Source organism: Dermacentor albipictus, chromosome 2 (assembly GCF_038994185.2).
Source record: "Dermacentor albipictus isolate Rhodes 1998 colony chromosome 2, USDA_Dalb.pri_finalv2, whole genome shotgun sequence".
Classification (NCBI taxonomy): domain Eukaryota; kingdom Metazoa; phylum Arthropoda; class Arachnida; order Ixodida; family Ixodidae; genus Dermacentor; species Dermacentor albipictus.
The window spans coordinates 95,057,271-95,085,204 of NC_091822.1; the positions used below are offsets into that span (position 1 = coordinate 95,057,271).

The 27,934-nt window shown below is 47.8% G+C and overlaps 2 protein-coding genes across 3 annotated transcripts in view; one reads left to right on the top strand and one right to left on the bottom strand.

Annotated features, from left to right (window-relative positions):
- The first annotated feature begins 2,739 nt into the window (after positions 1–2,739).
- LOC135902686 (organic anion transporter 3-like) lies at positions 2,740–12,302 on the top strand. Its single transcript, XM_065432897.2, has 2 exons — positions 2,740–8,002; positions 11,624–12,302. Exons 1-2 carry the CDS (start codon positions 7,595–7,597, stop codon positions 12,188–12,190), a joined length of 975 nt encoding a protein of 324 aa, XP_065288969.1. The 5' UTR covers positions 2,740–7,594; the 3' UTR covers positions 12,191–12,302.
- A 9,788-nt stretch (positions 12,303–22,090) lies between these two features.
- LOC135902685 (uncharacterized) overlaps positions 22,091–27,934 on the bottom strand; it is a 30,416-nt gene continuing 24,572 nt past the window's right edge. The window contains exons 10-12 of one of the 2 annotated variants that reach the window (XM_065432895.1): positions 27,087–27,245; positions 24,597–24,722; positions 22,091–22,433 (exon numbers count right to left, since the gene is read on the bottom strand). In XM_065432895.1, the coding sequence (XP_065288967.1) occupies positions 22,203–22,433; positions 24,597–24,722; positions 27,087–27,245 (516 nt within the window). In that variant the 3' untranslated portion in view covers positions 22,091–22,202. Of the gene's footprint in view, positions 22,434–24,596; positions 24,723–27,037; positions 27,246–27,934 lie in introns of both variants that reach the window. The other variant, XM_065432896.1, reaches the window with a different exon arrangement.

The window sequence follows — 27,934 nt, forward strand, 5'->3', positions numbered from 1 at the left end:
TGACGTTTTCTTTAAACACCCTTTAAAACATTTCTTGCCTTCGGCCTCCGCGAGAAAACTTCACATGCGCGCTCAAGAACATCGCACCGCTTTTTGTTGCAAGGTAATGCGCTTTTGCACGCGAACTTTTGAGCTGTTGGAGCCACGGGCGTAGTCAGTATTTTATTTCGAGGGATCGAGGGGGTCCTATACTTTATATGGGCATTCGTGCGTGCGTTTGTATATGTGCGGATATATATGTACACACAAACTAAAAATTTCGAGGGGTTGGTACCTCTACGGCTACGTCAATCGTTCGAGCGTGTAGCCTGTATTAAATGGTGCCATCTTGCTCAGTACTTGCGAACAATTGCCGCATGTAGCTCGCGACCAGCAGACAAAAAAGCAAATGGAACACCGCGCGGCATTTGCCTCCTGCGCGCCCACAGAGAACACGGACAGATACATGGGCGCCGATGACCTGCCTGTCTATAGGCAGTGTTACAGTGTAGTTATGCACGGCCAGTTCATGTGCCTCGAGTGGTGCCTGTCGCCAAATGGCTTTGATTTCTGACTGGGCTCGGTCTGGCAGAGTCTGGCAGAGTCTGACTGGCTCGGTCTGGCGGTCTGGCAGTGGCAGAGCATCTGCCTCACATGCGGTAAGTACATGGTTGGAATCCTGCTGCTGCCGAAAGCCCACCGGTAAAGTTGTCCCCCGACCTGCATGGTGCTCAGTTTGTAAAGAAATGAAAAGCTGAGCTACTTAGTAACTATTCAATATGCAGTGACTGCGCAGAGCAGGGCAAAAGTGAGCCACACAATGACGCCTGTTTGTGGTTATCACGTGGCTTTCCCTCACCACTTCCGCAATCTGTATTGAACAGTTAATACATACTACAGTGACGTAGCCCGAATTTTTTTTAGAGAAGGGCGCGCACTTGAGTAGGTAAGGGGGGTGGGGTTGGGCAGGCTAGAACACAGAAATTTGGGGGTGGGGGCACGTGCCGAAATGTGCCCACCTACCTCCCCCCTGGCTACTCCACTGACGTAATACCGGGGTAAGGGTTCGAATCTCGGAAGGGGCCCCAGAAGATTTCCTGTCGCTTGTCTCTGGCAGCCACTTTCTCCACTACAACTGGCCCTTCCATCTTACCCGCCGTGGTTGCTCAGTGGCTATGGTGTTCGGCTGCTGAGCATGAGGTCGCGGGATCGAATCGCGGCCACGGCGGCCGCATTTCGATGGAGGTAAAATGCGAAAACACCCGTGTACTTGGATTTAGGTGCACGTTAAAGAACCCCAGGTGGTCGAAATTTCCGGAGTCCCCCACTACGGCGTGCCTCATAATCAGAAAGTGGTTTTGGCACGTAAAACCCCATGGCATGGCATGACAAGAACTTTATTTTGGTCCAGAGAAACTAGGGCCCGAGGGCACAAGCGCCCAGGCTAAGTCGGTGGCTCCGCCCACGTAGGCACCGGTAGGCCAAAGGCTTTCGCGATGTCGTGAGCTCTCCGGACGGCCATGAGTTTAATTTTTTTAACGCTTGCATCTTGTTATTTTAGTGAATTGGGGGCGCTTTCATGGGACATTGTCAAATTTTGCCACATAAATGATTTCGCCATTTCCTCAGCACTGAGTGGTTCGCAGGTCGTCCACGCGCCTTCCGTGATTGGCTCTAAGCGGGAGCGGGGAGGAATTTGATATTGTGGTGTAGGACCGCCAGACAGGCATACGCGAGGGGAAATACGGGATAATGCCGCAGTGGATGGGGCCAATGCGCCCACTTTCGAAATTGGCAGTGGTCATTTTTCTGGCACTTAATGTCTTAGGCAACGTCGACGCAATTTTATATCAAATGACGGGAATTACCCGCAAATTAAAAACGACAAGGTGATTTTTTAAAGCTTTCTCTAAGACAAGTGGGCGCTGAAAAAGGTCTCGGCGCATGATCGTGCATGCATGGTTACCTTACCCGCAGCAGAATCGGAAATTGATGCAAGGGAAAATGTCTTGTTTATTATATATAGATATATAATGAAATAGAAATGAAGAAAATAGCTGGTCGCGCCCTGTTCTTCAGCGTGTCTATTTATGCTCTACGTTTTCGTGCGCATGAAGCAGGCCTTTCGAGGAGGAAGCGGGAGCGGCGACGAGGTCCCCGTGCATTAAGCTGCCTCGAGCAGCAGAAGAAGAAGAGCTCCACGATCCCACAAGGGATCGTGGAGTTCGCTTGGTTCGAACGGTGGCTATGTGAGCGTCAAGTCTGCTGCTTCCGTCGTCCGAGTGGAACTGCTCTTGCCTCGCAGGGTCTTGGCCTAGAATTGCATAGCTGTTTTTTTTCTCTTTTATCGCTTCTCATCAGTTTTGCTAGTCCTATTATTATTTAGCTAATAAGACCACGCAGATGTCCTTTTCTTCACCAGGGCCAGGGGCCTCCCCCTGGTCCGCTTCTATTCCTCCGCAGGAGTTACCTGTGGATCTGTTTCTACGCAACGGCATCTCATCAGTTCCTGTGGCTCTTGTCCCAACCAATAACGGAGTCATACGGATGAAGAATCCGAAAGCGATTCAGGCGGAATTGCGCTCGGCGACGGCTCATTTCCAGACCATCTCTGAGGTCCGCCAGTTTGACAGAGGTGGAGTCCTCTGCTTTTCGGCAGACCAGTCCTGTGTACAAGACCTGTTAAAGTGTTCGCTGTTTGCCGCCAATCCGGTGAGCGCATTTATTCCCCCCCACTTGGCATGTGTGAAAGTACTTGTCCGCGGCGTCGACGTGAACATGACACCGACAGAGGTATTAGAGATGCTTTCACCCGCGGGTGTAATTTCAGTTTATCGGTGTGGACGTGTGGTCGAGAAAAACAGGATCCCTACTGAGTCGATCATAGCCACATTTGCAGGGACACTTCGACCCTCAGAGATAAAGGCATGGCCTCTAATCTACAGAGTGGAACCTCTGTCCCCTCGTCCCCTCCAATGTGTGAAATGCTGGCGCTACGGACACACGTTAAAAGGATGTAGATCTGCTTCCAGATGCCGAATTTGTGGTGAAGAACACAATGCAAGCGAATGCAAAAGCAAGGAAGAAAGGTGCTGCCTTTGCAATGACGCGCACCCGGCAGATTATTCTACTTGCTCAGCAAAGGCACGGGAGATTGAGATTCTGGAAATCATTGAACGAAGACGTTGTTCGCGTAGAGAAGCGGTAGCGGAAATTCATTCTAGGACACAGGGATACGCCGGCGTCACAGCACGCCAGGTGACAGCAACGGATGCGGCTCTTTCATTTTCTATTGCTAATGCCATCGAAAGGGCAATGGAAAAATCTATGGAGCGCCTAGCTGGAAACCTTTGTGAGTCCCTGACACAAATTCTCACTAGCCAGATGGCGCAGATATTCGCAGCAACAACAGCAGTTGGTATAACTTCGCGAACTACTGAGTGTCTACCTACTTCAAACGAGGAAGTAGCCGCCAATTACACGTCGCAAGATGCCCAAATTGTAATCCCACCAGTCGATGTTAACCAGACCCAACGTACAGGCTCCAACGACAATACAAAGGGCGCAGAGGAAATGGACATGGATCCTCGGTCGTTAAAACGATGTAGGTCCCCTTTGTCTAAAAAGGCTACGACTCTAACTCAGGCAAAGACAAAAAAGTATCAGAAAGACAGCCTTACCAAGGAAGATTTTTTAAAGGAAAACTCCACTGAGTCCATACTTACGCAACCATAGGTCTCCTCAAAATTATTCATTGGAATTGCCGATCAATTTACTCAGCAGCAACAGATTTATTGTATCTATCATCGAAATTCTCCCCGGATATCATTGCTTTGCAGGAAACATGGCTTTCAGTACATCAAAGTTTTCAGTTGACGAACTATCGATCTTTCCGACTGGACCGTCCATCGAAGGGCGGAGGTTTAGCTTTCTTTATCAATAACAGAATTAGCCTTAAAGCAAAGATTTCATATAAACATATGTCCCCCGAAAGTGAAATTCTCGCATTAGATATAACTATACCAGGGTGTCTACCTTTCTCCTTAGTAAACGCATACTTTCCTGCGGGTGTACAGAACACTCGATGTTTGAATTCAGCAGTGACTTCATGGTGTAAGGATAAAATTCTGGTTGGAGATTTCAACTCCCATCACACGTGCTGGGGCTTTCGAACTGACCAATGTGGCAAACGCTTGTGGGATTGGACAATAGATAATAATCTGTGTTGTCTGAACTCTAGAATTCCTACATATATTTGTAAACAGTCCCGCTCAGCATTGGATTTAAGTTTTGTAAGTTCGTCCTTCACTAACTCATCCTGGACAGCCTTGGACTGTGCAACCAACAGTGACCACTTTCCAATAATGGTTGAAATCGCTTGCCCGATTATGCCAGCGTGCTCCCAGGTACGCGTATTTGTAGATTATGTTAAATTTAAATCCGATCTTAGGGTACATTTGGCTTCTCATTCTGAAGAGCAGGAAGACACCAAGGCTATGAAACTTTGTGCGGTAATTAAAAGAACATACAAAAAGGCTGAATTCAGTGTTACATCTGCAAAGCAAACATCTTACAACCCTTGGTGGAATACAGACTGCACGCGAGACCACCGACGCCGACAGGCGGCTTGGAAGCAGCTCCTCTACAACCAGTGCCCCAAAAATTGGTTTGATTACAAGTTTCAAGCTGCAGTCTTTAAACGTACAGTTGCTAAAGCTAAAGAGGATTATGATAGGAAACACTATGATTTCCTTTCTAAATCTAAAAACAAAAAATCGTTGTTTAGATATATGAAATATCGAAAAATTCTGCCATCGCCAGCTAATATTGATTATGTCAATCTGTCTCCCGATGAAATGAGAAAATCTCTTGAACTCCTGGCTAAAGGCTTGGAGAGTAGATTCACGTCATCGATGTCGTACAATTTGCAAAAAGTAGCCCCATCCTTAGTGTATACTGAAGTTACATTGCCTGAATTATCCCAAGTGATTCGAAATTTACCTTTGTCAGCCCCTGGTCCTGATGGAATTACCGTGCACATGATAAAAATTTTATTTGATCTATCTCCTGGAGACCTTCTAAACGTTATAAACTATTCCTTACACAAAGCCTGGATACCTAACGATTGGAAAGTAGCTAAAGTAATCCCGATACCTAAAACACAAGGACTAGGGTATAACATAGAAAACATCAGACCCATTTCTCTTACTTCTAATATGGTCAAAGTCATAGAGAGGGTATTACACTGCCGAATTACTATCTGGATGACGGATAATTTAATATTAAGTCCAAATCAAATAGGCTTTAGAGCTAATTGCTCAATATGGTGTGCCCATGCTGATTTAGAGAGCCGCATCCAACTTGCCCGGAAAAGGAGAGAATATTCTGCTTTGATGAAATTAGATATAGCTAAAGCTTATGACAGCGTCGAACATTCAATTCTACTTGATATTCTGCAGCGTCGTAATTTCCCCAATTATATACCCGCGTGGGTGGCAGAATTTTTGCGATCAAGAGAATTTTATTGCTTCAAGGACGGATGCTCTTCGTCTAAATTCAGACAAACCCGCGGAGTTCCCCAAGGATCTGTCCTATCCCCACTATTATTTAATATATTAATGAGCTCTATCCCCACTTGTCAGGACGTGCACGTTTACGTGTATGCCGATGACATTGCATTTTTTGCTGCCGACACAGACATTAACACATTATACCAAAAATTACAGAGATACATGAGCATGCTAGAAGTATGGCTTCAGACAATTTGTATGTCATTAAACGTAAGCAAAAGCGCCATTTTAGTGTTCTCGGTCATAGATCCGGTTTCAATTTCTATAACTTATAAGCAAAAACCCATTCCACAGGTTGAGTCTCTAAAATATTTGGGAATCACATATAATGGAAAACTCAACTGGAGTCCACACATAGAGAGTGTAGCAGGTAAGGCACAACGTGCTTTAGGTATTCTGCGCAGAATGAGTAACCGGAAATATGGACTACGTAGGGATACATTGTTGATGATTTATAAAATGTATGTGCGCCCCATATTGGAATTTGGGTGTGTCTTGTTCTCAGGCGGCCCAGCTTATAAAATAAAGCCTCTGGTTCTTTTGGAGCGTGAGGCCCTACGCCTGTGTCTGGGACTCCCCAGGTTTGTGGCTATTAATGTTATCTACCAAGAAGCGCGCCTTCCAACATTGCCCTGCAGATTCCGCATCTTAACAGTTCAAGCATTCCTGAAATTTTACAGCTTGCCGCTTAGACGATCTGAATACGCATTCATTAATGACCCAAATTCCTTCTTCCTTGCTCATTGGCCTCGATTTCACACTCCACAGATCATATTTGTTCAAAAACAATTAGATAGCCTGAATGTGAACATTCGAGAGGTAATTCCGTCAACCGAATCACATCAGAATATTAAGATAGATTTTGATGACATTTTCCCCCCAAACTCTAAGTTTCAATCAGCCACTTTTTTAAATAACCTGTTGCAAGATTACCTAGCACACGTGCAAACAAATAACATAATAGCTACGGACGCTTCAGTGAACAACGAAAAGGCGGGCGTAGGCATCTTCTCGCTTCCGCTTGGCTGGTCATTCTCCCTGAGACTGCCAGACTTCACACCTGTTTTTGAAGCCGAGCTTTTAGCAATTCTATTAGCGCTTCGGAAACTACCGTCGAACTCAATAAGTGCGGTTATAATAACAGATTCCCTTTCGGTCTGTACTTCGCTTACGGCTTCACCCAATTCGCCACCAATAAAGACGTTTCTAACATTAGTTCCTCCGCAGTTGAATTCTCTAAAACTATTATGGGTACCTGGACATTGTGGCTTACATTTAAATGAAATGGCAGATGCATTAGAGCGAGCATCCCTGAGTGGACCAATAATGCAGGTTCTTCCTTTGGTGGCCCACATAACAGCAATCAGATATAGAAAATATTCAATTCATAGAGATGTCAGTGAATCAATAACAACATGGACAGAATATCAGCACCTCAAATTTCCGTGGAAAATCCAGTGGTGTCCATCAAGACAATCAGAAGTAGCGGTCACGAGATTACGCTGCCGTGTCCCTCCATTAAACCTATATTTACACAAGACTGGTCTGACGCTATCACCTCTGTGTCCATACTGTCAAGAAACAGAATCACTAGATCATTATTTTTTGGCATGTCGACGATACAAATTGTTAAGAAAAAGACATCTAGAACTTCCGTTCGCAAAATTAGGGTTAATGTTATCACCAGAAACCATACTATCTTTCGGTGCGTCAGTTATAGGGGTCAGCCACAGGGACGTATTTGATGCCGTTTGCAGTTACATAACGTCAACAAAACGAATAAATTTTTAACTTTTGTCTTGTATTTTATTGGTTTTTGTATGTTTTCTTATCTCTCTTTCGTTATATATATATTTTTTTATCATCGAATAAGTGGCACTTCAAAAAAATAGGTGAACGTTTCAGCACGCAATTCTTGGCCAATCCCCCAGTGTGGGTATGAGCCATAATATGAGGCTATCATCATCATCATCATCCCACAAGGGTTCGTCGCTATCCATCATCTCGGAGAAGCACAACGACGCCGGTCAAGAAGGCAGCTGCGCATGCGGCCGGTCTGCGGGCTCTCTACTTCGCGTCTGCCAGACTCGGTCTTCCGACATGAGCGAGGCCGCGCCCTCGGAAGCGCAACGCGAGACGTGCACTTCGCAACACGGAGGAGTCAGCCTTCTGACGGGCTTCGCGACTGCCGCGACGCACAAGGCGATCCAGGAGAACACCTACGTCATCCTGGGCCACGGCGCCCTCCAGCGTCGCGTCCTCTTCACCGGCATGCTGTCCGTGGTGGTGCTGCTGCTCCACGCGCTGGCCGACCAGCTCGTCGCGCGCGAACTCCGCCACTGGTGCGCTCCGCCCTGCACGACCTGCCCACGGACGCCTGGAAGAACGCGGCCATCCCGCTGGGTCCCGACGGCGAGCCGAACCAGTGCGACGTCTACGACCCGCCGTTAACGGTGAGTGCGTATTTACGGCTGCTAATCGATTCGCAATCGATTTGGTTAGCGATTTGGCTTTTGCTTCTGTACAGTTTGGTAATGGACCATAAACGGTGGTCTGCGAGCGGGGTTGTAAGGGCGGCGGCACGCGGTGGACGCGGCGTAGACAATCAGGGGACGATAGACCCTTGTTAATGGCACCCCCCACCCCTTTGAATGTGGTTTGCGACACTTACCTGACCTGCACGAGCTAATTGGGTTTAACTGCATTTATTGTAATTTGCGCTATCTTTATAACTACTTTGTCGTTTAACGCTACGTAAGCCTGCGAAGACTCCCTCCGCACCCTTTTCCCGTTTATTTTCACTGATTCCAATCGTTTCTTGCTGGTCTCATGCACGGTTCACCAGTTAACGCCCCTAAACGATTTTCAGCGTAAGCGCTTGTTGGAAGTCTGGCTCCCTTCATGAAGTCTGGTTAGGTTCCATTACAATGTGCGAAGTGGCCATTCTTTTCATGCAACAGGCACAAGTCTAACCATATTCCGAGCATTTAGCTCCTACATGCCCTTGTACTTAGGTGGCCATTCCGGGCTTCAAAAAGAAAGACACCACCTTTAGCTTTGTCAACAAATTTTCTTTGCTGATTTATACAGGTCTGCCGTGCTTGTAAATAACTCACGTACTGTACAGTTTCCCTCATCCTTTGCGTCCTATTAACTATCTTTATTTCTTGCTACTTTCTTGTTAATGCTTCGAAGTTCTCTACTTGCTTGCCCATTACCCTGTCTTTGGTCGCCAGCTTTCTTGACCGCTAGTTCCATCACGATGTTGAGAAACACATTTGTACGCTCTAGTTGCCCAATCTTTATCTGTGTTCTCGTGTTTTTTTTTTCAAAACTATTTCTGCACTGTGCTTCTCTGACTTCATAAGAGGCCCAACCCATATGTCACCCGGCACTGCCTCAAATGTCGAGGATGGCAGAAAACTAGGAGGGGTACGTGATGAAATTAGGAAACTTGCAGGGGCAAGTTGTAATCAGCTAGTGCAAGACAGCGGTAACGGAAGATCGCGGAGAGAGGCCTTCGTCATGCAGTAAATATAAACAGGCTACTGGTGATGATGATGATGATGATGATGATGATGATGACTGCTTCATTTGCGGTTTTAGCGCGGGCGCCCACGCCAATTGGCCCACCGCCCTTTGGTTAACTCCCTAGCCGACAAAATTAACGATTTTAAGCACAGGACGGTCTTACAAACATTATTGCTGGTACCTTTATAGCGTACGTCCGTACGCTTATTACCGTTTGCGGGTTATCGGAATACTGGAGAGGTCTACGTCAACAACGTTGATAACGATATCTCGTGACGCATAGTTTAACCAGACAGCGCACAAAGCTAATACTGCAATGATCAACCATCGATATAATCGTTAATATGCAGTCGGTACGGTGATATTACAGCGAAGCTGTATACCTCTACCGTCGAAGGAAATTTTCGTGTCGTTGTGGTAAGCAGTAAACTCACCATACGTGGGCCGATCTCGGAGATAGTGCAATGCCGGGCCGATCCGCGGCGAAGGTGGAGGAGGCGTTAAGCACTCCTTATACGTGGGCCTATCCCGAAGTTAGTGCAATGCCGGGCCGATCCGCGGGGGAGGTGAAGCAGGCGTTAAGCACTCCTCATACGTGGGCCGATCCCGAAGATAGTGAAATGCCGGGCCGACCCCCGGTGGAGGTGAAGCAGGCGTTAAGCGCTCCTGATGCGGGGGCCGATCCCGAAGATAGTGCGATGCCGGGCCGACCCCCGGAGGAGGTGAAGCAGGCGTTAAGCACTTCCCATACGTAGGCCGATCCCGAAGATAGTGCAATACTGGCCCGATCCGCGGCGGAGATGAAGCAGGCGTTAAGCACTCCTCATACGTGGGCCGATCACGAAGTTAGTGCAATGCCGGGCCGACCCCCGGTGGAGGTGAAGCAGGCGTTAAGCGCTCCTGATGCGGGGGCCGATCCCGAAGATAGTGCGATGCCGGGCCGACCCCCGGAGGAGGTGAAGCAGGCGTTAAGCACTCCTGATACGTGGGCCGATGCCGAAGATAATGTAATGCCGGACCGACCCCCGGCGGAGGTGAAGCAGGCGTTAAGCACTTCCCATACGTAGGCCGATCCCGAAGATAGTGCAATACCGGCCCGATCTGCGGCGGAGGTGAAGCAAGCGTTAAGCAATCCTCATACGTGGGCCGATCCCGATGATAGTGGAATGCCGGGCCTATACGCGGCGGAGGTGCAGTTCGCCATTAAGGGGCATACATACACAGCTTCGCTGGTCATCCTTCTTCAGAGAGTGGAAGCGCGCTGGGATTTTTCTCTTCAACGAGAACACACGCCCACAGAAAAAATGTTTCAAATGAATTGTGGTTGGACTAATAGCGACAAGACGTAGCCACCCACTTTGCTATAGCTGTTCACGGATGCGTAACCCAGTAACTTGTAGACCTGTTGAATCAAGTTTCTCATTGCAAATCTGAATGAATAAGTGAGACTCACTTCCACACATAAATGGCGTAAACGCGTTACATTATTTCCTTTCGGCGAAGTACTAAATGCGATGCCAACAGATCGTTAAATCACAGTCACATCCATGTTCGAAACATGCAGCAGCATTCGGAAATGATTCACAGACACAAAAGCACGGGCGTTAGGTTTTATAACGACTGCTTTCTCCCAACCAATTCTTCTCGTCACGGCTCGAGCAGATTGCCGCGTAATCTTCTTGGAAAGATTTGTTAAAATAACTCGGCGCGATGGAACCACACGTGATTAACATCGTTTGCCGTAGGTACGAAATATCATAGTTTCAAAGTAAATATGGATGGCATTTTATGTTATGGAACTCCATGGAGCTTTTACTGCATTGTTCACAGGATTCCATATTTAAGGTGGCGGTCCCAATCCGGCTGCGTGCGCTTCGCATTTTAGACAATGTTCGCGGGCGGTTGGTGCTTTATGCACGCACTATAGAGATTTGAGCACTTTTGTATAGAAAGCTTATTTTCTGCGCTTTCGAATGGCTTTCTAGAGGAAGCTCTTAATTTTATCACCAGATGAAGGTTTGAGTCCTGTGTACGCGTGACTCACTAAGTGAAAATGCATTTCAGTATCGGAAGTGTGGATGCTTGATGGTATTTCATCTGTTCTTCCGCGCTCTTGGTTTTATAAGTGCTATAGGATATTTGCCCAATATCAAGGCAGTTAGTATTATGAAACCTAACTCTCTGAACGACTTCGCTAAGAGAACGAGCCGCAATACTCATATTTGTGTTTTTTCTGACCGAACACTTTCTTTGTATACATTAGCAAAGAGCCTCTTGTGCCGTTGGTGCGTAGAACACAAACACATAGAAATTCTCGTGCCTCAAGCTGGACTTGAGCAATTGTAATCCAATAAGCATTATCGGGATCGTCCGTCCGATGCAATTCATTACACTGCCTCAGAGATCGGTCCCCTTTATTTTGCTTTGGTACTAAGAACAAATACCGCTGAATGACAAGTGTAATGCAATCCCCCTTCAGCCCTCCCAATGTGTGAAGAAAAGTTCCATACGGATAAAGATGGATTTTTTTTTTACTACCGCAGAAGGGCGCCGACCAACAACGACACGTGGCACACTGCAAGAAGTGGGCGTACGACACCAGTAACACAGACGACAGCATCGTGAGCCGATGGGACTTGGTCTGCGACAGAGAATGGCTGCTTAAGCTCTCCAAGACCGTCTACGTGATGGGTACCGTGCTGTTTGTGCCGGCGGCTGGACCCTTGGCGGACAGGTTCGGAAGCCGGCCCGCCATCGTGGGAAATGCCGTGGGTGCCCTGGTGTTCAGCGTGGGAGCCTTCATATCGGAGAGGCTCGCCATGTTTGTCGTCAGTCGGTTCTTCGTGTCGGCCTGCAGCTGCTCGGCGCAAGTGCCAGTGTCCATCCTGCTGTACGAGGTGACCGGCAACGAACGGCGCGCCCTCTACGGACAGCGTGCGAACCACGCTGCTCGGGCTTTCAATCCACCTGCTGTCCGCTCTCGAGCCGCAGTGGTACCAGGCTCACGGCATCCTGATCCTACCCACGGCCATGCTAGCCTTGTGGTGCTACTTGATCGAGGAGTCGCCCAGCTGGCTCCTGGCGACGTGGAACGCACGGCCCGCCGATGAGATAATCTTGCTGTCTGCCGCATTGAACGGCGTAGACATAGACAAGGCGCGCGCCTCGTTGAAGTCCCCCAGGAAGCAGATATAGAAAAAAAAATGGCTGTGGCTTAGGTAAGGTTAAGCCCAGGATGCGAAGCATACTAGCCTTTATTTTAGTTGTTGAACCACTGTTTAGCCTGGTGAACTGCTGTTGCTTGGCTATATTTGGTTCGGCTAGACGAAGAAACAACTCATGCATTACTTCTTCGCCTTCAAGAGTGGAACGCGACAGCGTTCCCGTCGACCCGCCAAGGGGTGTAAGACAATGGGCTACAGGGCAGCGACTACGCGCCCCGCATTGGACGCGGTGAGCGTCGAGCAAAGCAGCGTTCGGCGCGGCAACGAAATGTGCGCCTGAGCAAGAGACGCACGCCTTAGAAACAGCTCGTTTCTAAGGCAACACCGCATTCACTAGAGGCGCTTTTGTACCGCTTTGAAGCATCGTACTCGTGGCTCAGTGGTAGCGTCTCCGTCCCACACTCCGGAGACCCTGGTTCGATTCCCACCCAGCCCGTCTTGCAAGAGTTGAGCCAAAGCCACTTCTCCTCTCTCGTGACGTCACGGTGTCACGTGATTTCATGGCGACACCGCCGCGCCTGAGGAGCTGGGTTGAGCTCTCGTAATATGCTTCGCATAAAACGAGCGGATGGCGGCCACCGCCGTGACGACCATGGCCGACGGCTACATCCAGTCGGTCCTGTTTCGGCGGCGCATGATGGCCGTGCTCCTGTCGTGGTTCAGCGTCAACTTCACCTAGTATGGACACGTACTCCGCGCCGTCAGCAGCAACCACCTGTGGCACGTCGCGCAAGCGGTCACGCAAGCCGGCCTCTACTACGTCGTGTGGCGCATTCTTCACAGTCACGGCCAGCGCGAGACGCTCTCCGTTTTGCTCGCCGTGCTCTGCCTCCTCACGGCGCTCAAGGGTAGCGTGCTGCTGCTCGACGCCAACTCGCTCGGCACCCTGATGGAAGCGCTCGTGGAGAGCATCTCTTCGGCGGCGCTCAGCCTCAACTACGGCTACACCGCCGACGTGTTTCCCACAATCAGCCGGAGCGTGGGCCTGTGCATCGCGTACGCGTTCGGGCGCCTCGGAGTGCTGGCAGTCATCACTCTCTCGCAAGTGGCCGGCAGCGAAGGCGACGCCACCATCAGCCTCATAGTGATGGTCTTCGTGCTGCTGAGCGTGATGGCCATCCAGTCGCTGCCGGAGGCCTTCGTGGAGAAGGGCAATGAGCAGCAGCCAATGTCATCGATGAGCGAGACTGAACGCAAGGCGGTCATCCAGGCGTCCCTGTCACTCATGACTCCGCTGACTCCGCCCAGACATGACAGGCGTTCTCACAAGAAGTCGAGGACGTCTGCCAGGCCGTCAATGTCTAGCGTGTCGCCGCGTGACAAACGCAAGACTTCGGGGCGTTCCGAAAGCGTCGAGGAACCCTGAACTGCGAGAACGTGTTGAGCAATGTTCTTCGATTCTGAGACGCCCACGACGTGGATGCTTCACACTGTGTTTAGCTCAATATATAATTACTATTGACTATCGTTCAGTCATCAATGCGATTTTTTTTCTGAGAGAGTTAACGTTTCAGTACACGCATATGCTTTCATTCTATGTATCACCTGTGCGCTATCCGCAATGTACGCTATTAGTGCCCCAGCACTCGCTCAACTCTCGAGTTGACCGAATGGTTGGCTCGACGCTTCGAAGCAGCATTAAAACGGACGATCCTTCATTCTTAAAGGCTGGTGCACTGTTCTGTGTCCAATGTATGTCACGCGCTAGTGTTTCACCGTGTCCGAGGACAACTGTCAGTGACGACGAACACGAAATGCAAAGCTCTCACATTGCTCGATGCGAATGTCCAAAGACTGTAGGCACACCACTGGAATTGGTAATACGTGCCGCAATAACGCGGACGCTGGGAGATGGGAAAACTAGCCAACTGCCAAAGCTTCATTCAATCCTACTTGTACATGGCTATGCTTCAGCGGTCTTGCTCTGCGTCTTCGTTATGCAGTTTCGATTTTGCGTGTCAAACGACGGAAGACACGCAGCACGCAAAACTAGCAATAAACATTTCCGAACTGAGCACACCATCGTGTTTTCTGCTTTTCTGTTTGGCCGACTGCGGTCATTGTTCAAGACGAGCGCGTTCATTTGCTGGTGTTCGAGCTTTGCGGTAGCTTTGTTTGACACTTTATCCTGCGAGCGTCCGCTGCCCAACTTTCAACTTGCTTTGACATTTTGACAACGCTCATCTGCAACGGTGACCTATTCCACAGCAAGGTCGGAAGCTGGGCCTGTTGCTACATGACTGAAGCAGCGCTTCGTCTTCACTCAACGTTTTGCACAGGAACATGCACATGTATGAGTGGGCGCTGCTACTTTTGTGTTAGGCAGGTAGCGATGGTGTATGCATCATTACAAAGGTTGACATCCTTTCTTAACAGTCAAGGTATGGCTGTCGCTTTACAGTTCGTAGAGGTACAGCTGGTTGTTAAATACGTTAACGAACGAAGCACTATTTGTTTAGTAACTTTTCTAATGCATCGTACCTCAAAGTATTGAGAATTACTGTCGCAAGCAAGCTATGTAGTGTCGCGAGTCTCGCGGTGGTGTGCACAGCACCGGATGGAGCCATCGGAAGTGTTTGGCAAGACTGTCCTTTACACAGGCAGGAACACAAAGTATCGGAAATGTAGACTAGACAGCATGTTAGGCGCATTCCTGCGCCTAACAAGCGAACACGCAAATGCGACGAAATCAAATTACCACTCCTATCTCTTCCTCTGAAATGTTATACCAGGGTCCTTCTATGCCTCCATCTGGTCACGAAACTTCCCCGAAAGTTTCAAATAGGGACAAATGGTGGCACCAGAGGCAGTGGCTGCCCTCAGTCCAGAGCTCCGCTGGCCTCTGCTGTACGCCTTGCACGTCACACTAGACCTAGCTGGTCTTCTCAGCGGTCGCTGGACAGCAGTTCCTCCCATTTCTCCGCACTTGGGTGTGATATGACTGGGACTACGTCAGTTTGTTGACATGCCCATGTTTTGTGGTGTAATGTGGGTTTGTCATTGCACCATGGATATTTGTCCTTATATAGTGTGGGGTGTATTTCGCTTAGCACTTTTAGGTTAGGGTACGACCCTGTTTGTAGTTGTCTCCAGGCGACAACTTCTTCCCTGCTAAGGGACTTGTGCGGCAAGGGGTACTGCTTCTTGCTGCCTCTGTAATTGTCTGAAATGACCGAGTACTCTCGGGGTACAAGCGTGTGTTCCTCGGGGCTGTCGACGTTGGACGCTCGGTGATTAGTGCACTCTCGAGCTATCCTGTCCGCCTCTTGGTTCCCTGCCACCCCCGTGTTTCCCGGTACCCAAACGATCTTGTGTGTGATCGCTTCATGTGGTTCTGTGCCTGTTTGTTGTTTTGTTTCACAGTCTACTGAGCAGAGTATGCGGAGTGCTCGGTGACTGATTCTTCCATGCAATCTACCAGAATCCAATTTTGGGAGTGGGCCGACTAGCTTTTTTTTTTTGGTGTGGGCCAGGGGATCCGTCCGGCGCTGTGGCCCTTCACCGTGAGATTTTGCAGTGCGAGCCGCAGCAGACCCAGCGCCGGGAACGTGACGTCATCCCCTGGTCACATGGATTTTGGTACTATCAGTTGATAACTACGGACGGCTGATTTTCCGCTTCATAGGACATATAAGGCTTCTGGCTTTAAAAAAAAACAGGAAAGAGATTGCTACGACCGAATCGGTGGCAAGCATAGGAAGGAGTGCTGGAGTCTTTTCGAGGAAGAGAAAAAGATTAAGGAGACGTATACAAAAATGCTAGAATGAAAAGGTTGTACAGCATACCCGATTAACTCAAGCAGGCAAGGTGACTATTTGTCACTGCCCAAATTCAAAGGGGATGCCAGTAAATCATCATCATCATAATCGTCACCACCGTCGTAATCATCATCATTATCATCATCGGGGAACGATATGCCGCGTCAGATGACCGGGATGCGATCATGCAGATCTTTCACGAGGAAAGGCGCCTATCCCACATTTATTTCAGCATGTTTGCAGAGGGAGCATGCAACGGAGTATTTTGGCGAAATAATTTAACGTGCGATGCGTTCGTGCTTAAATTATAAATGAAACCATTGTATGACTTAGGCGGTGTTCTCCCCAATAGTAACCTTCCTGGCGCCAACTGTTTCGGTAGCATGTCTCTATTCGCACTTTGTCTAGTAATTTAGACGTCAGTTGTATTTGGTTAGCTCGTTCAGTAAGTGAGTGATTGCTTGATTAGTTAGTTTAGTTAGTAAGTTAACTATACTTGCTTAATTATTTCAGTTAGAATATCAGTTTACGCAGTTAATAGTTTTGTGCTTGAGTTAGATATCTCAGTTAATGAGTTTGTTAGTTTAATTAGTTAATGAACTTTGTCAGTGTGAATATATATAGCTTTAGTTTGCTAGTTAGTTAGTTCGGTTAGTCTTGTTACTGTGGTTTGTTACATTACTTACTATTGAGTTTAGTTGCTATATTTTCTAGATTAGTAAGCCAGGTTGGCTTAATTAAGTTGCTTACATATAGTTATATTATGTTAGGCAGATTACTGTGGTATAAAGTTTGTAAACAGGGATAAGGTGCCTCAGAAAGTCTGGCCAACGTTTCGATAGGATTACCTATCTTCGTCAAAGACAGATTAGTTATTTAGTTAGTTATTAGCAAGCTTAATGGGCAATTAGTTTATTCTTATGTTATCTGTAATTTAGGCGACCTGAGTTAGTTATTCGTTGATTAGCTTAGCTTAGTTATCTTTTTTAGTTAGCTTTGTTAGCTTCGTTACTATTTCGTTCAGTTGGGTAAATTCGGTTATTGTTTAGTTAATTATATCCGCTGGTCTTATTAAAAATTACGGGTTTTTACGTGCCAAACTACGATCTGATTAAGAGGCACGCCGTAGTGACGGGCTCCGCAATAATTTGGACCACTTAGGGTTCTTTAACGCGCACCTAAATCGAAGTACACGGGTGTATCGCAGTTCGCCCTCATCGAAATGCGGCTGGCGTGGCCGGGATTTGGTCCCCAACCCAACCCAACCCAACCCAACCCAACCAAACAGCAGCCCAACACCATAGCTATGACTAAGCAACTACGGCAGCTATAAAACACAGATGAAAAAAAATTAGAATGGACAGGAAAGCATCTTTCTTTTCATCCATAATGCCGTACGAGATATGAAATATCAATATTATTAAGCGCGTTTTTGTGTGACTGGGAAGTGCGGAAAAGTATTGCGAAACACAGTTACGAAAAAGAAGAAAGATGTTTGCACCAGATCTGGAGAGGTGGTTAGATACTAGTCACTTCACCCTCAATGCCAGCAAATGTGCTGTTCTCGTATTTCCGATACGTGACATAGTGCACATCTCATTGTCTTACCACCTTCAAGACATACCACAGGTGGAATCTGTTAAATACCTCGGAATTATTTATAATGCCTCTCTCAACTGGCGCTCACACATAGATGATTTGACTGGGAAAGGTACCCGTGCAATTGGCATAGTGCGTAGGCTGAGCAGTCGTCGAATAGGATTGAGAAGAGATACACTCCTAATGATATACCGTATGTACGTTCGTCCTGTACTAGAATTTGGTTGCGTGCTCTTCTCTGGAGCTCCAGCCTACATGTCCCGTCCTCTAATCCTCTTAGAAAGAGAAGCATTACGTCTGTGTTTAGGTCTTCCTAAATTTGTTGCAAATTCTATTCTTTATCTAGAATCCCGTGTTCCGCCACTTCCGTGCAGGTTCCGGCTTTTGACGGTGCAGACGTTCTTAAGGATTTACGAATCACCACTGCGTCATCCCCAAATAATCTTTATTTCACAACCTGCGTTGTTTTTTGGTGTCATCTGGCCGCGACTACATAATCCGCAAATTATATTTGTCCAAAAATTACTTGACTCTTTGGGCGTGCGCATATGCGATGTTCTTCCTATTACCGACAGAGCTGTTGCCACGGATATTCAATTTGATGACATCTTTCCTAATAACGCAAAATTACTTCCACACCATATTCTAGACGGTATATTGCAAGATCATCTGAAAAACCTTCAAACAAACGTTGTAATTGCTTCAGATGCTTCACAATGTGAAGAAAAGTCAGGTGTAGGAATTTTTTCCCCGATTCTCGATTGGACATTTTCTCTTCGGCTGCCAGATTTCATACCGATTTTCTTAGCCGAATTCATGGCCGTGGTGCTGGCATTACGTAAATTAGGACCATCAATTACGTCAGCCGTGATAGTCACTGATTCTTTATCACTGTGCTCATCCCTTACTGCTTCTAGTGATTCTCGCGTGATGAGGACATTTCAATCATTGGTACCTGCTTACTTGAGAAGCGTGCGTTTGATTTGGGTGCCTGGCCATAAAGGACTAATCATTAATGAAATTGCAGACTCTCTAGCCAAGGCATCGATAAGTGGCCCGATTCTTCCTTGCTGCCCTTTGACTGCTTATGTTACTGCAGCTAGATTTCGCAGGAGTATCATTATACAGTCAGTGTCAGGCTCCGCAATTACTAACTCTGCGGATTACGGACATCTCCTGCACCCTTGGAACAGAGATTTTTGCCGAACACGGAAAATTGAAGTGTCTATCACGAAGCTGCGCTGCCGTATACCTGCATTGAACTTCTACCTCCACAGGTCTGGTCTGGTCCCCTCACCATTATGCTCATTCTGTGGCGAAGCGGAGACAATCGACCATTTCTTGTTGTCTTGCAGACGTTTTTCTATTATAAGAAAACGACTACTCGAAATCCCGCTTCGCTCTATTGGTTTAACTTTATCAGTGCCTGTGATCCTCTCTTTTGGAGCCTCCATTGTTGGGTTCAGCAACAGAAATGTTTGCTTGGCGATCCAAAATTACCTCATTGAAACCAATCGATTTCCATGTTAGATTGATCGTTCTCCCTCCCAACCATAGCTTTTTTTTATTTCTTATCTTTTATTGATTATTATTGTTATTATTATTATTATCTTATACCCGGTTTTGATCTGATTATTTCCTTTTTTCTCCAAACACAAAACGTTTACTTTTAAACTCACACGCCCAAAGTGTTAACTCCCTTGTTATCATTATTATTTTTAGGCACCTAATTAAACCGCCCGATTCTTGGCCAATCCCCCACTGTGGGTATGTGCCACGGCCACTAAGGACAACAACAACAACAACAACAACCTTCTACATAGCACAAGGCCCGTGCACTTCAATCCGTGACGTCATGCTACCGACTTCCATGGAATCTAATGGAGACTCTCCCGGGTAAGCAGCGATGATTTTGACCTCGCCGCTTTCGTCACTCCGGGCTTGACAATGAAAATTCCGGTCCGGTAACATTACGTCACAAAAAGCAGAATATACAATAGAATTTATTGACAGGAAGGACAGAGAGGTCGACCTGAGCACAGCAAACAGAGTGCACAGGCTTCCTGTCTCGGAGGTGCTGCTTACACTCACTGGTCGAAAACAGGTTGAACTCAAAGCGAAGTGTCACCAGTTTCATCATGATATTGTCACGCGTCCTCTGTGTATATTCATTCGTTGGCGCGGCTATAGATCTGCCATTGTTGCCATCGCTAACCCCGAAGACCTCCATCGTGCCGATCCTGTGAACCGCGTGCTTGGGCAGTGTGTATCTGAAGCATCATTTATGGGTCAGCAGTCAGGTGGCTCAAAGTAACGACTGCAGAGTTGGCGTATACGAACATGACGACGCATCCTTCGGCAGTGCATGAGGGCCGAGACTTGTGGTGCTTGCACTGTTTGCCTACAGAAGGGAAATGGTTCAGCAGCTGTAATGCGTTTCTTCATAGCAGCGTGCGCCACTGACTTCCCGAGCTTTCTACGAAGTTATGCCTTGCAATAGCGGCAGTTGGCTCGTCTGGCGTAACCTGGAGCTTCCATCAACCAGAGTCGAAGCGCTGGTTCACGTAGCCATTCCTTCGTGAACTTTCGGGTGTATTTCACTAGAGCTAGTTAACGAGGCAAACTTTTCTCAAGCGCGTCTGCCAAAAAAGAAAAACAAGAAAGTCGAAGAGTAAAACTGCGAAGAAGTGCCGAAACTGCTACAGCAAAGTCCAGATGATATATGGAGAAATGGGACACTTTTTGTGGATGAAGATAACTCCCTCTAGCTTCCAAAGGGGCATGCTGACACGTGAAGCACTAACTATTGTCAAAAATGTTTTTGCATCGCAAAAAAAGAAGGAAAGAAGCTAACAACCCTAAGAAACCCTCCGCCAGCAAGAGAACAACTTTTTGCGCTAGGGAGGCAGTTAAGTGTGCCAAGTGTTACACTGAACGACGTAGAGAATAAAGGGAAAATCAGACATCCACCCATTTGTACCAATTGCTACAAAGGTAACCCATACGGGTTCCTCGAAAGAAAAGCCTCATAGTTGAAGAAAAATTCGTCCTGGTCCGGGACTCAAACCCGGGACCACCGCCTTTCGGGGGCAGCCGCTCTACCATCTGAGCTAACCAGGCGGCTAGCAGATGGCAGGGCGAAGTCGAATTTGTCGACAACACGAAGCAAAGGCAAGAGTTTGACGTAGTAGTTGTAGTCTTGCCTTGGCTTCGTGTTGTCGACAAATTCGACTTCGCCCTGCCATCTGCTAGCCGCCTGGTTAGCTCAGATGGTAGAGCGGCTGCCCCGGAAAAACGGTGGTCCCGGGTTCGAGTCCCGGACCAGGACGAATTTTTCTTCAACTATGAGGCTTTTCTTTCGAGGAACCCGTATGGGTTACCTTTGTAGCAATTGGTACGAATGGGTGGATGTCTGATTTTCCCTTTATTCATTACTTCTCTACACCTTGCGGTTTTCCGCAGAACTACTACGTTGAACGACGTAGACTCCAAACGCAATTTTTGTGCGATATTTGAGCAAGAAAAGTGCAGCGCTAAGCGCAAAAATATTTGCGAAATATTTTAAGCAAAATATACATGTCCCTATATTTACACCTATCGCCTCGACAATCGCTCTCCGGACGATCTCAGAACTACGGCGCAGGCTCTGAAAAAACACGGCCGTTACGAGAAGACAGACGATTAGAATAGCCGCATTGATGTGCGGAAAAAAAGTTTCGTGGAAACGTTTAATCGAAAACGCACCTCCGTCATCAAAAGCAGCAGCGCCTCCATCCGAGAGATGTGGAACAATGACGACCTTGAGGGCGCAGCTAATGCATATGGATTCGCGTTAGAAGATGTGCAACTCAATGATGTTCGAGGCGCCAGAGCTGTTCACAACCTCTGCGAGTCGTTCAACCGACGACGCACGTCCGAATTCGAAAACCGCTTACCTTTCGTGGCACGTCGTTGTGATCGGAATCTCGACGTTAAGAAATATATTTTTATGCGAAGCACACTAGCCGCACAACCACGCTCTTCCTTGCTGCGCCGCGCACGGCCGCGTAGCTACCATATGACGTCATAATAGCTGCAAAGCGTACGCTTAAGCTTCGCCTTCAAGAGTGGAACGCGACAGCGTTCCCGTCGACCCGCCAAGGGGTGTAAGACAATGGGCTACGGCGCAGCGACTACGCGCCCCGCATCGGACGCGGTGAGCGTCGAGCAACGCAGCGTTCGGCGCGACAACGAAATGTGCGCCTGAGCAAGCGACGCACACCTGAGCCGACGCCGACGACACCGGCTTTTCTGCGACAGGAGCTCCTTAACGCTGTCGCGTTAAAATAAAGGCTAGTATCATAGAGCTAGTATGCTTCGCATCCTGGGCTTAACCTTAGCTAAGCCACAGCCATTTTTTTGCGACGTTAAGAAAATATTCTTTTAAAGAGCTATCACGATAAGTTTATTGAAACCCCCTGCCATCGGCAAAGGCACATTGACAGTCCGTACGGTGCTTATGTGCGCGGGTGTGCTCGTCATGCCCTCGGTGAAGAGCGTGCTCATGCCAGGGCCTTCTTCTGCACTTCCTGGCAGGCGGTGCTGACGTTGCCGTTCCGGCGGCCGGACGACTGCAGGCCGCGCAGGTAGGCACGCATTCTGCGCGTCCTCTCGTAGCCCCGCATGTACGACGCGCTGGGGCGCGTGCACTGGGATTGCCAGTCGTCGCACTCCACGTCGAACAGGGCGACGGCCAGGTTCAGGCGTCGGTACTCGAACGCCAGCGAACACATCTGCTCGGCGTTCGACGGGAGAGAAATCTCACATTTTCCGCAAGGCGCGGTCAAGGTTGTAGCGTGACGTGCTCGAAGCCTCCTAGCATTATTTAATTTTTTTTCCCCGCTATACAAGAGGCCGCTGCTCTTCAGTTTCTGTTGTGGAGAGTTACAATGTAGAAATAAGCATCTTAATTCGGAGAAATATCGAAAAGCGGTAGCCAAAATGCTAAAGTGCAATAGACGTAGTAAAACCCGATTAGCTGAGGTAGGCTAGGCAACAATTCGCTGCCGCCCCGTATCAACGGGAAGACCATTAGGAATCATCATCATCATCATCAATCGCTGCAGAAGACGCTATGCTATACTTAACATAAAAGCCAGTGACATTACCTAAGAAAAGCGCCCTAATATAAAATCAAGCAATGTCAAGTGCGTATGTGTGTCAGGACGAGAACAGCGTCACGCACACTGTTGCGCAATGTAGAAAGAGGGCGCTAAGTTTCAGTTGCATATTACAGAGGGCACTAGGTTGCGCCTAGCAGTAGGAGGCACTTTAAGCTCTCGCTGCACGCAAGAGCCCCCGCGAAGCTTCCTCAATAATGAGAAATTGTTCAGAAACAACGGATGTTGCAAAAAAAGGTATCCAGTTCTGCCGGAAAAGTGAAACAGCTTTTGCGATAGCAAATTAGTAGACACCTATACGAAGCACGGATAGTAGCTTTATCGGGCATATAAGCTTGCTTACTAACTAAATTAACAAGCACGGTGGCACACACGCACAGGTAAACGCGAGCACATCTCACTCGATGACCGCGGGAACTCGCTGTCGAAACGCTGGAGTGAGGATTCGCGGCAGCCGCAACGAGCGAACTGACCTTCGTGCTGCCTGTCGCTTGAACGCGAACTAGGCGTCGAAAGTACAGCGCACACGAAGCGACCAGCCCTCATCTTTGTCTACATCGCGGACCGCTTTCAAGATACGGCGCAAGCGCGGCCGCTCCGCACGAAGCAGCCGCAGGAGTAGAACGCCTCTCCTCCACTCTACCCCTCCCCGCGGTGCCTCACGCATGACGGAATATGGCACGCTTTCTCCCCGCCTTCCATCCTTGCACGTGCGAGATGAGCCGCAATTGTCGGATGACCCTCGCCAGTTTCACTCGCACATGCAGCATACGGTGCGCGGTGACGGCGTTAGACAGTTTTAGTTACACGTACGTAGAGGCTTCACGTACGCAAACGTGAAAAGCCTACGTTCCTTACGTGCACGCCATCTGAAACGCTGTTAGCTACACGTACGCGACGCACGCCAATAGGGACCCCGTAGCCACATCTACCGGGAAATGTGAACACGGCGGTAGCCAATTCAACCCCGTCGCCGTGTTTCGATGCGAGCCGTCTGCGCGTGCGCGGCCCGCTATCGCTCGTTCGTTATCTTGCGGAACTCCCGCGCGAAGCTGTCTACGTGCGCAAGAAACGCATGCAAAGAATTGAATCTCACGTACGTCCGTGAGACACGCGCGCACCCACTACGTTCTACGCATGCGCACTGCTCACACGTAGAAGCTCTACGTACGCAAAGCCTCTACGTGTGTGTAACTAAAACTGTCTATTGTCGTGCTTGGAATTTAACACCACGGCGATGGCAGAAATGCGCCTGGAGTGTCCATATATTTACTATCGCAATAAAATAAAAGGGAGATGCAGTCTGTAATCAAGAACGCAAGAACATATTTGACCAATGAATTGCACATCTCAATCGAGGGCTGCAGGACCACGCTAAAAGGATTTTCTTTTCTCGTTGTAGCTGCAGCGAAAATGCTCTGCAAACTGCAGCAAAAATATCGTGTACGCGTTTGCTTCTATGTGATGGTAAACAAGAAATGTTGCGCTACTGTACCTGGATTGCTTTATTTTTTTTTCTTTTTGCTCTAAGTATTCCGTATATACCACTGTTCCTTTCTGCTACAATTTCATAATAAAAAGAGTAAATTTATAAAATATAACTTTCAGTGCACCATTTCCAGAACGTCACGTTTAAAATTTGCGTTTTGCAAACATTTACTATTTCATAGAATTACTATTTCGTAGAAATTCTCGCAGCGCCTCTTTAATTCATTTCAGTGGGATGACGCTCCGAACAAAAAAAAAAAGTGAGAAAGCAAAATTGCGGCCACTCGCCTTCCATTGCATCGTGTCAGCGGTGTCGTACGTGGCCATGAGATCAGGAGTCTGCCACGAGAACGCCGTGTGCTGCGTCTTGTCGATGGCCTGGTTGGCGAAGAAGTCTGGTTTTTCGCTGCACACCTGAGAATGAGGAGCACGCAATGCTCTAGACGCGAAGAAGCGTATGGTATGTAGTATAGGACGGTTGAAACCGCACCACTTTTGTGCCGATGAATATAAAGATAACCATTAGGAACCGGGACCAATGCGCACTAATTTGGAGAGGGAAGTAATAGCCAGGATATAACGCCCGTGTCCCATGCATGGGGGGCACATTAACGATTTCCTGGTGGTCAAAATTATTCTGGAGTCCTCCACTGCAGCGCGCCTCATAATCAAATAACGGTTTTGGCACGTAAAACCACTGAATTCATTCATTCATTCAAGACATTTGATCTAGGCTGACGCTGAATGCCTTATTTTGTCATCAAATGAAACGCTTACCTGTGGCACACGCAACGCTTATAAACTGTCTCTTTCGCAGCTCTACATTGTTGTGTTTCGTCCCGCAGTTCATGATCGGGACGATGGGCAAGGATTTCAGTGTGGGGCTTTTCACTATCGTATGTTGCCTGTTCGTTAATTGTGATCGGCTCACTATACACAACCAGCGCTATCCGAACTACACATTTTGGTCACTATTTCAGTGCAACAGGTTGGGATTAGAAATAACTTATTTTCTGCCAACGTTAGCTAAGATCACACTGTAGTAAGTTTGCGATAACCTATAGCACACGCGTGTTACGCATAAAAGAGGTCTCTGCAGAGTCAGTCCTAGTGAGGTAAAGAATAGTTCAGGCCACTGCATCGCCAGGGCAAAGAAGAGGATGCGTCGCAGTAACGCCTGTCATCTCTCAGATTTCGGAGAGCCGACACATGAGTGGACATGAGTGGTCACGAGTTGGCATGAGTCGCTTTGAGTTCGGTAGCGAGCCCGGGAAAACACAGGGGCCACGAACCTCCCGTGGGCTTGGCAGGCCTGGCTGTTTATGGACTGCGCGTGACGAAGTAAATTATCATCATTATTAATATGAATAGTATTAAGGTTACCATGGTGTTAACACGGCCTTATTTCTTCTGCACATAGTTAGCCCGCTCGTCAGCACAGGGCTAGGAAGCGCTTTATAAAGGTGAATGCGGGCACCGTGTCACAGGTCGAATATAGGTCCGCCCTAATCAAAAGCAAATATGTCTACAGACTTCAGGTAACATGCAGATAGAGCGGCAAAGACGAGCCGGAAGACACAACAGGACGATGCGCTGGCTCTCAACTTCAGGTTGTCAGGGTGAACCGTCCCTTGTCTTCTCGCTAACAATTGTTCGTTCAATGATAAACCAAAAAAAAAGTGCAGGCTACTATCCTGTATAGCAGCCCTTGAATATAGTGAAATTAGCTTTTTTTTGTCATGGCAAATATGAAAGAATAATTTTTTGTTGTTGCGGGGGGTGGGACTACGTTTCTTTGCTTATTTCACCTATAAATAAATATCCGAGCAATATTGCACGTATTTTGCTCATTTTTTTTTTTCAGAATGAACCATGCTATCAAATATATCAACTGTTTCATTTCACGACACAGACCAACAAGAGCGGTTAGCGCAATGTTTTCTTTTAAACTTATCACGATATAGAGGCGCCGCCAGCTGTACACATCTTTTTCATATAGACGTCCAAATGGTGGGTTGCTTGCGGGACGTGTGTAGACTCATTGTCAATTCAACGGGCTTGTTCATAGACGTTGCGTAGAGGTTATAAAGGTAAATATTGACACGTGTACTTGTTTATCGAACGACCGCGTTTCATACTCTAACAAATGTTATCGCTCAGCGCAGGACGCGCCTGCATGTATCGGAAGTTTCTGGAATGTTATCGATGGTTCTATCCGCTGTGCGTTTGTCGCCAAACCTTGTGCAATCTGTTTGCATGTATGCGTGACGTAAATGGTGTAGAACTTTCTGGAAGACACGCGGGCGCCAGCGATTAACCTGGAACGTTCGATGGCTCATGTGTAAAAGCTGACACCCTTGACCCGCCGAGGAGATATTTCGACGATCGGCGACTGTGTTCGCCGCTATCGTTGCGTTTTCAGTGTAGCCTGTTTTTGTGGGCACAGGTTGGCCCAATCAGTTAGTTTCGTCAGTCACACTATTGGTTCCGTGTTCTTTACCGCCGCTAGTATACGTGGCTATATGTACAAGCCACGTACAGACATCCTGAAAAATTGTCGTTACTCAGCATCTGTGCCCTTCGTTATTGAACATCTGCGCCCTCTATGAAGTGCAGCGCTTCATTGTTGCTGCTACTTAGAGATGATGCTCCTGGTGGGGCCACTGAAAAGCTGGCAACCACCATATGCTGAAACACAATCAGATCACATCGAAGAAGCTGGCAGTAACCTTTTTTTACTCGCACAGATGCTTGACGGAGGGAGGTCGTGCCACTCACAGCTCCGGAAGACGACACCGACATGGCGTCCTTGACGCAATCGACCCCGACGAGGAACTCCTTCTTGGGCCGGTACCAGCGAGCGCACAGCGTGAACGAGACGGCCAGGGACGTTCGCTGCACCCAGGGGAACGTCCTCACGTAGGCCACCGCGTTGGACTGCCGCGAGAAAAGAAGAGAGAAAAAAAACGACTTGACGATCACAGACGCCATCGTGTAGTCGTCAAACAAATTACTATTGACGTCTACATATCGGCTTAGAAAAAATCGCTTCTTTGTGCTTTGGGGCCCAGGAAAACGCCAGAGTACGATAAATGCTATTACGGTGTTTAAGATAACTCAATTCTGACCTGTGAATAATAATGATTCTACCGACGCAACTTGGGCCAAACATTATTAAAAATATCAAAATGTCTCGTAGCTGGAAAGAACCAAGGTAATGTTTACTGTCGCTTGGAGATACTCAGATTAATTTTTGCTTTCCGCCAAATTACATTATTAGTATTAATTAATTATACATGTTCTCAAATATTTTAATTCGATGAAAAGTGTCAATGAGGAAATTGCAGAGCAGCATGAAAAAGTCCCGATACAGCTTTCTGCTGCTCAATACGCGCTACATTAAAAAAATATTTTTGCAAGCATGAAGGCAGCCCGCGAAAACACGAAAAAATGCCACAAGACTGGCGGATCGAGGCATTCTGCGTGCCTTCATGCTTGAGAAAACACTTTTAGGTAGCCTTTATTGACCAACAGAAAGCTGTGTCGGGAGTGAGGATACTCGGCACCCGATGGCGCTGGGCATTCCTAGGAAAGTGCGAAAGAGGGGTCCCGCTGCAGTACACGCC

Excerpts from the sequence above, each read along its gene's own strand:
- LOC135902686 (XM_065432897.2), top strand. The coding sequence starts at position 7,595 with ATGCGGCCGGTCTGCGGGCTCTCTACTTCGCGTCTGCCAGACTCGGTC. Across the intron at positions 8,003-11,623 it reads TCTACGACCCGCCGTTAACG|AAGGGCGCCGACCAACAACG; the intron begins GTGAGTGCGTAT and ends TTACTACCGCAG.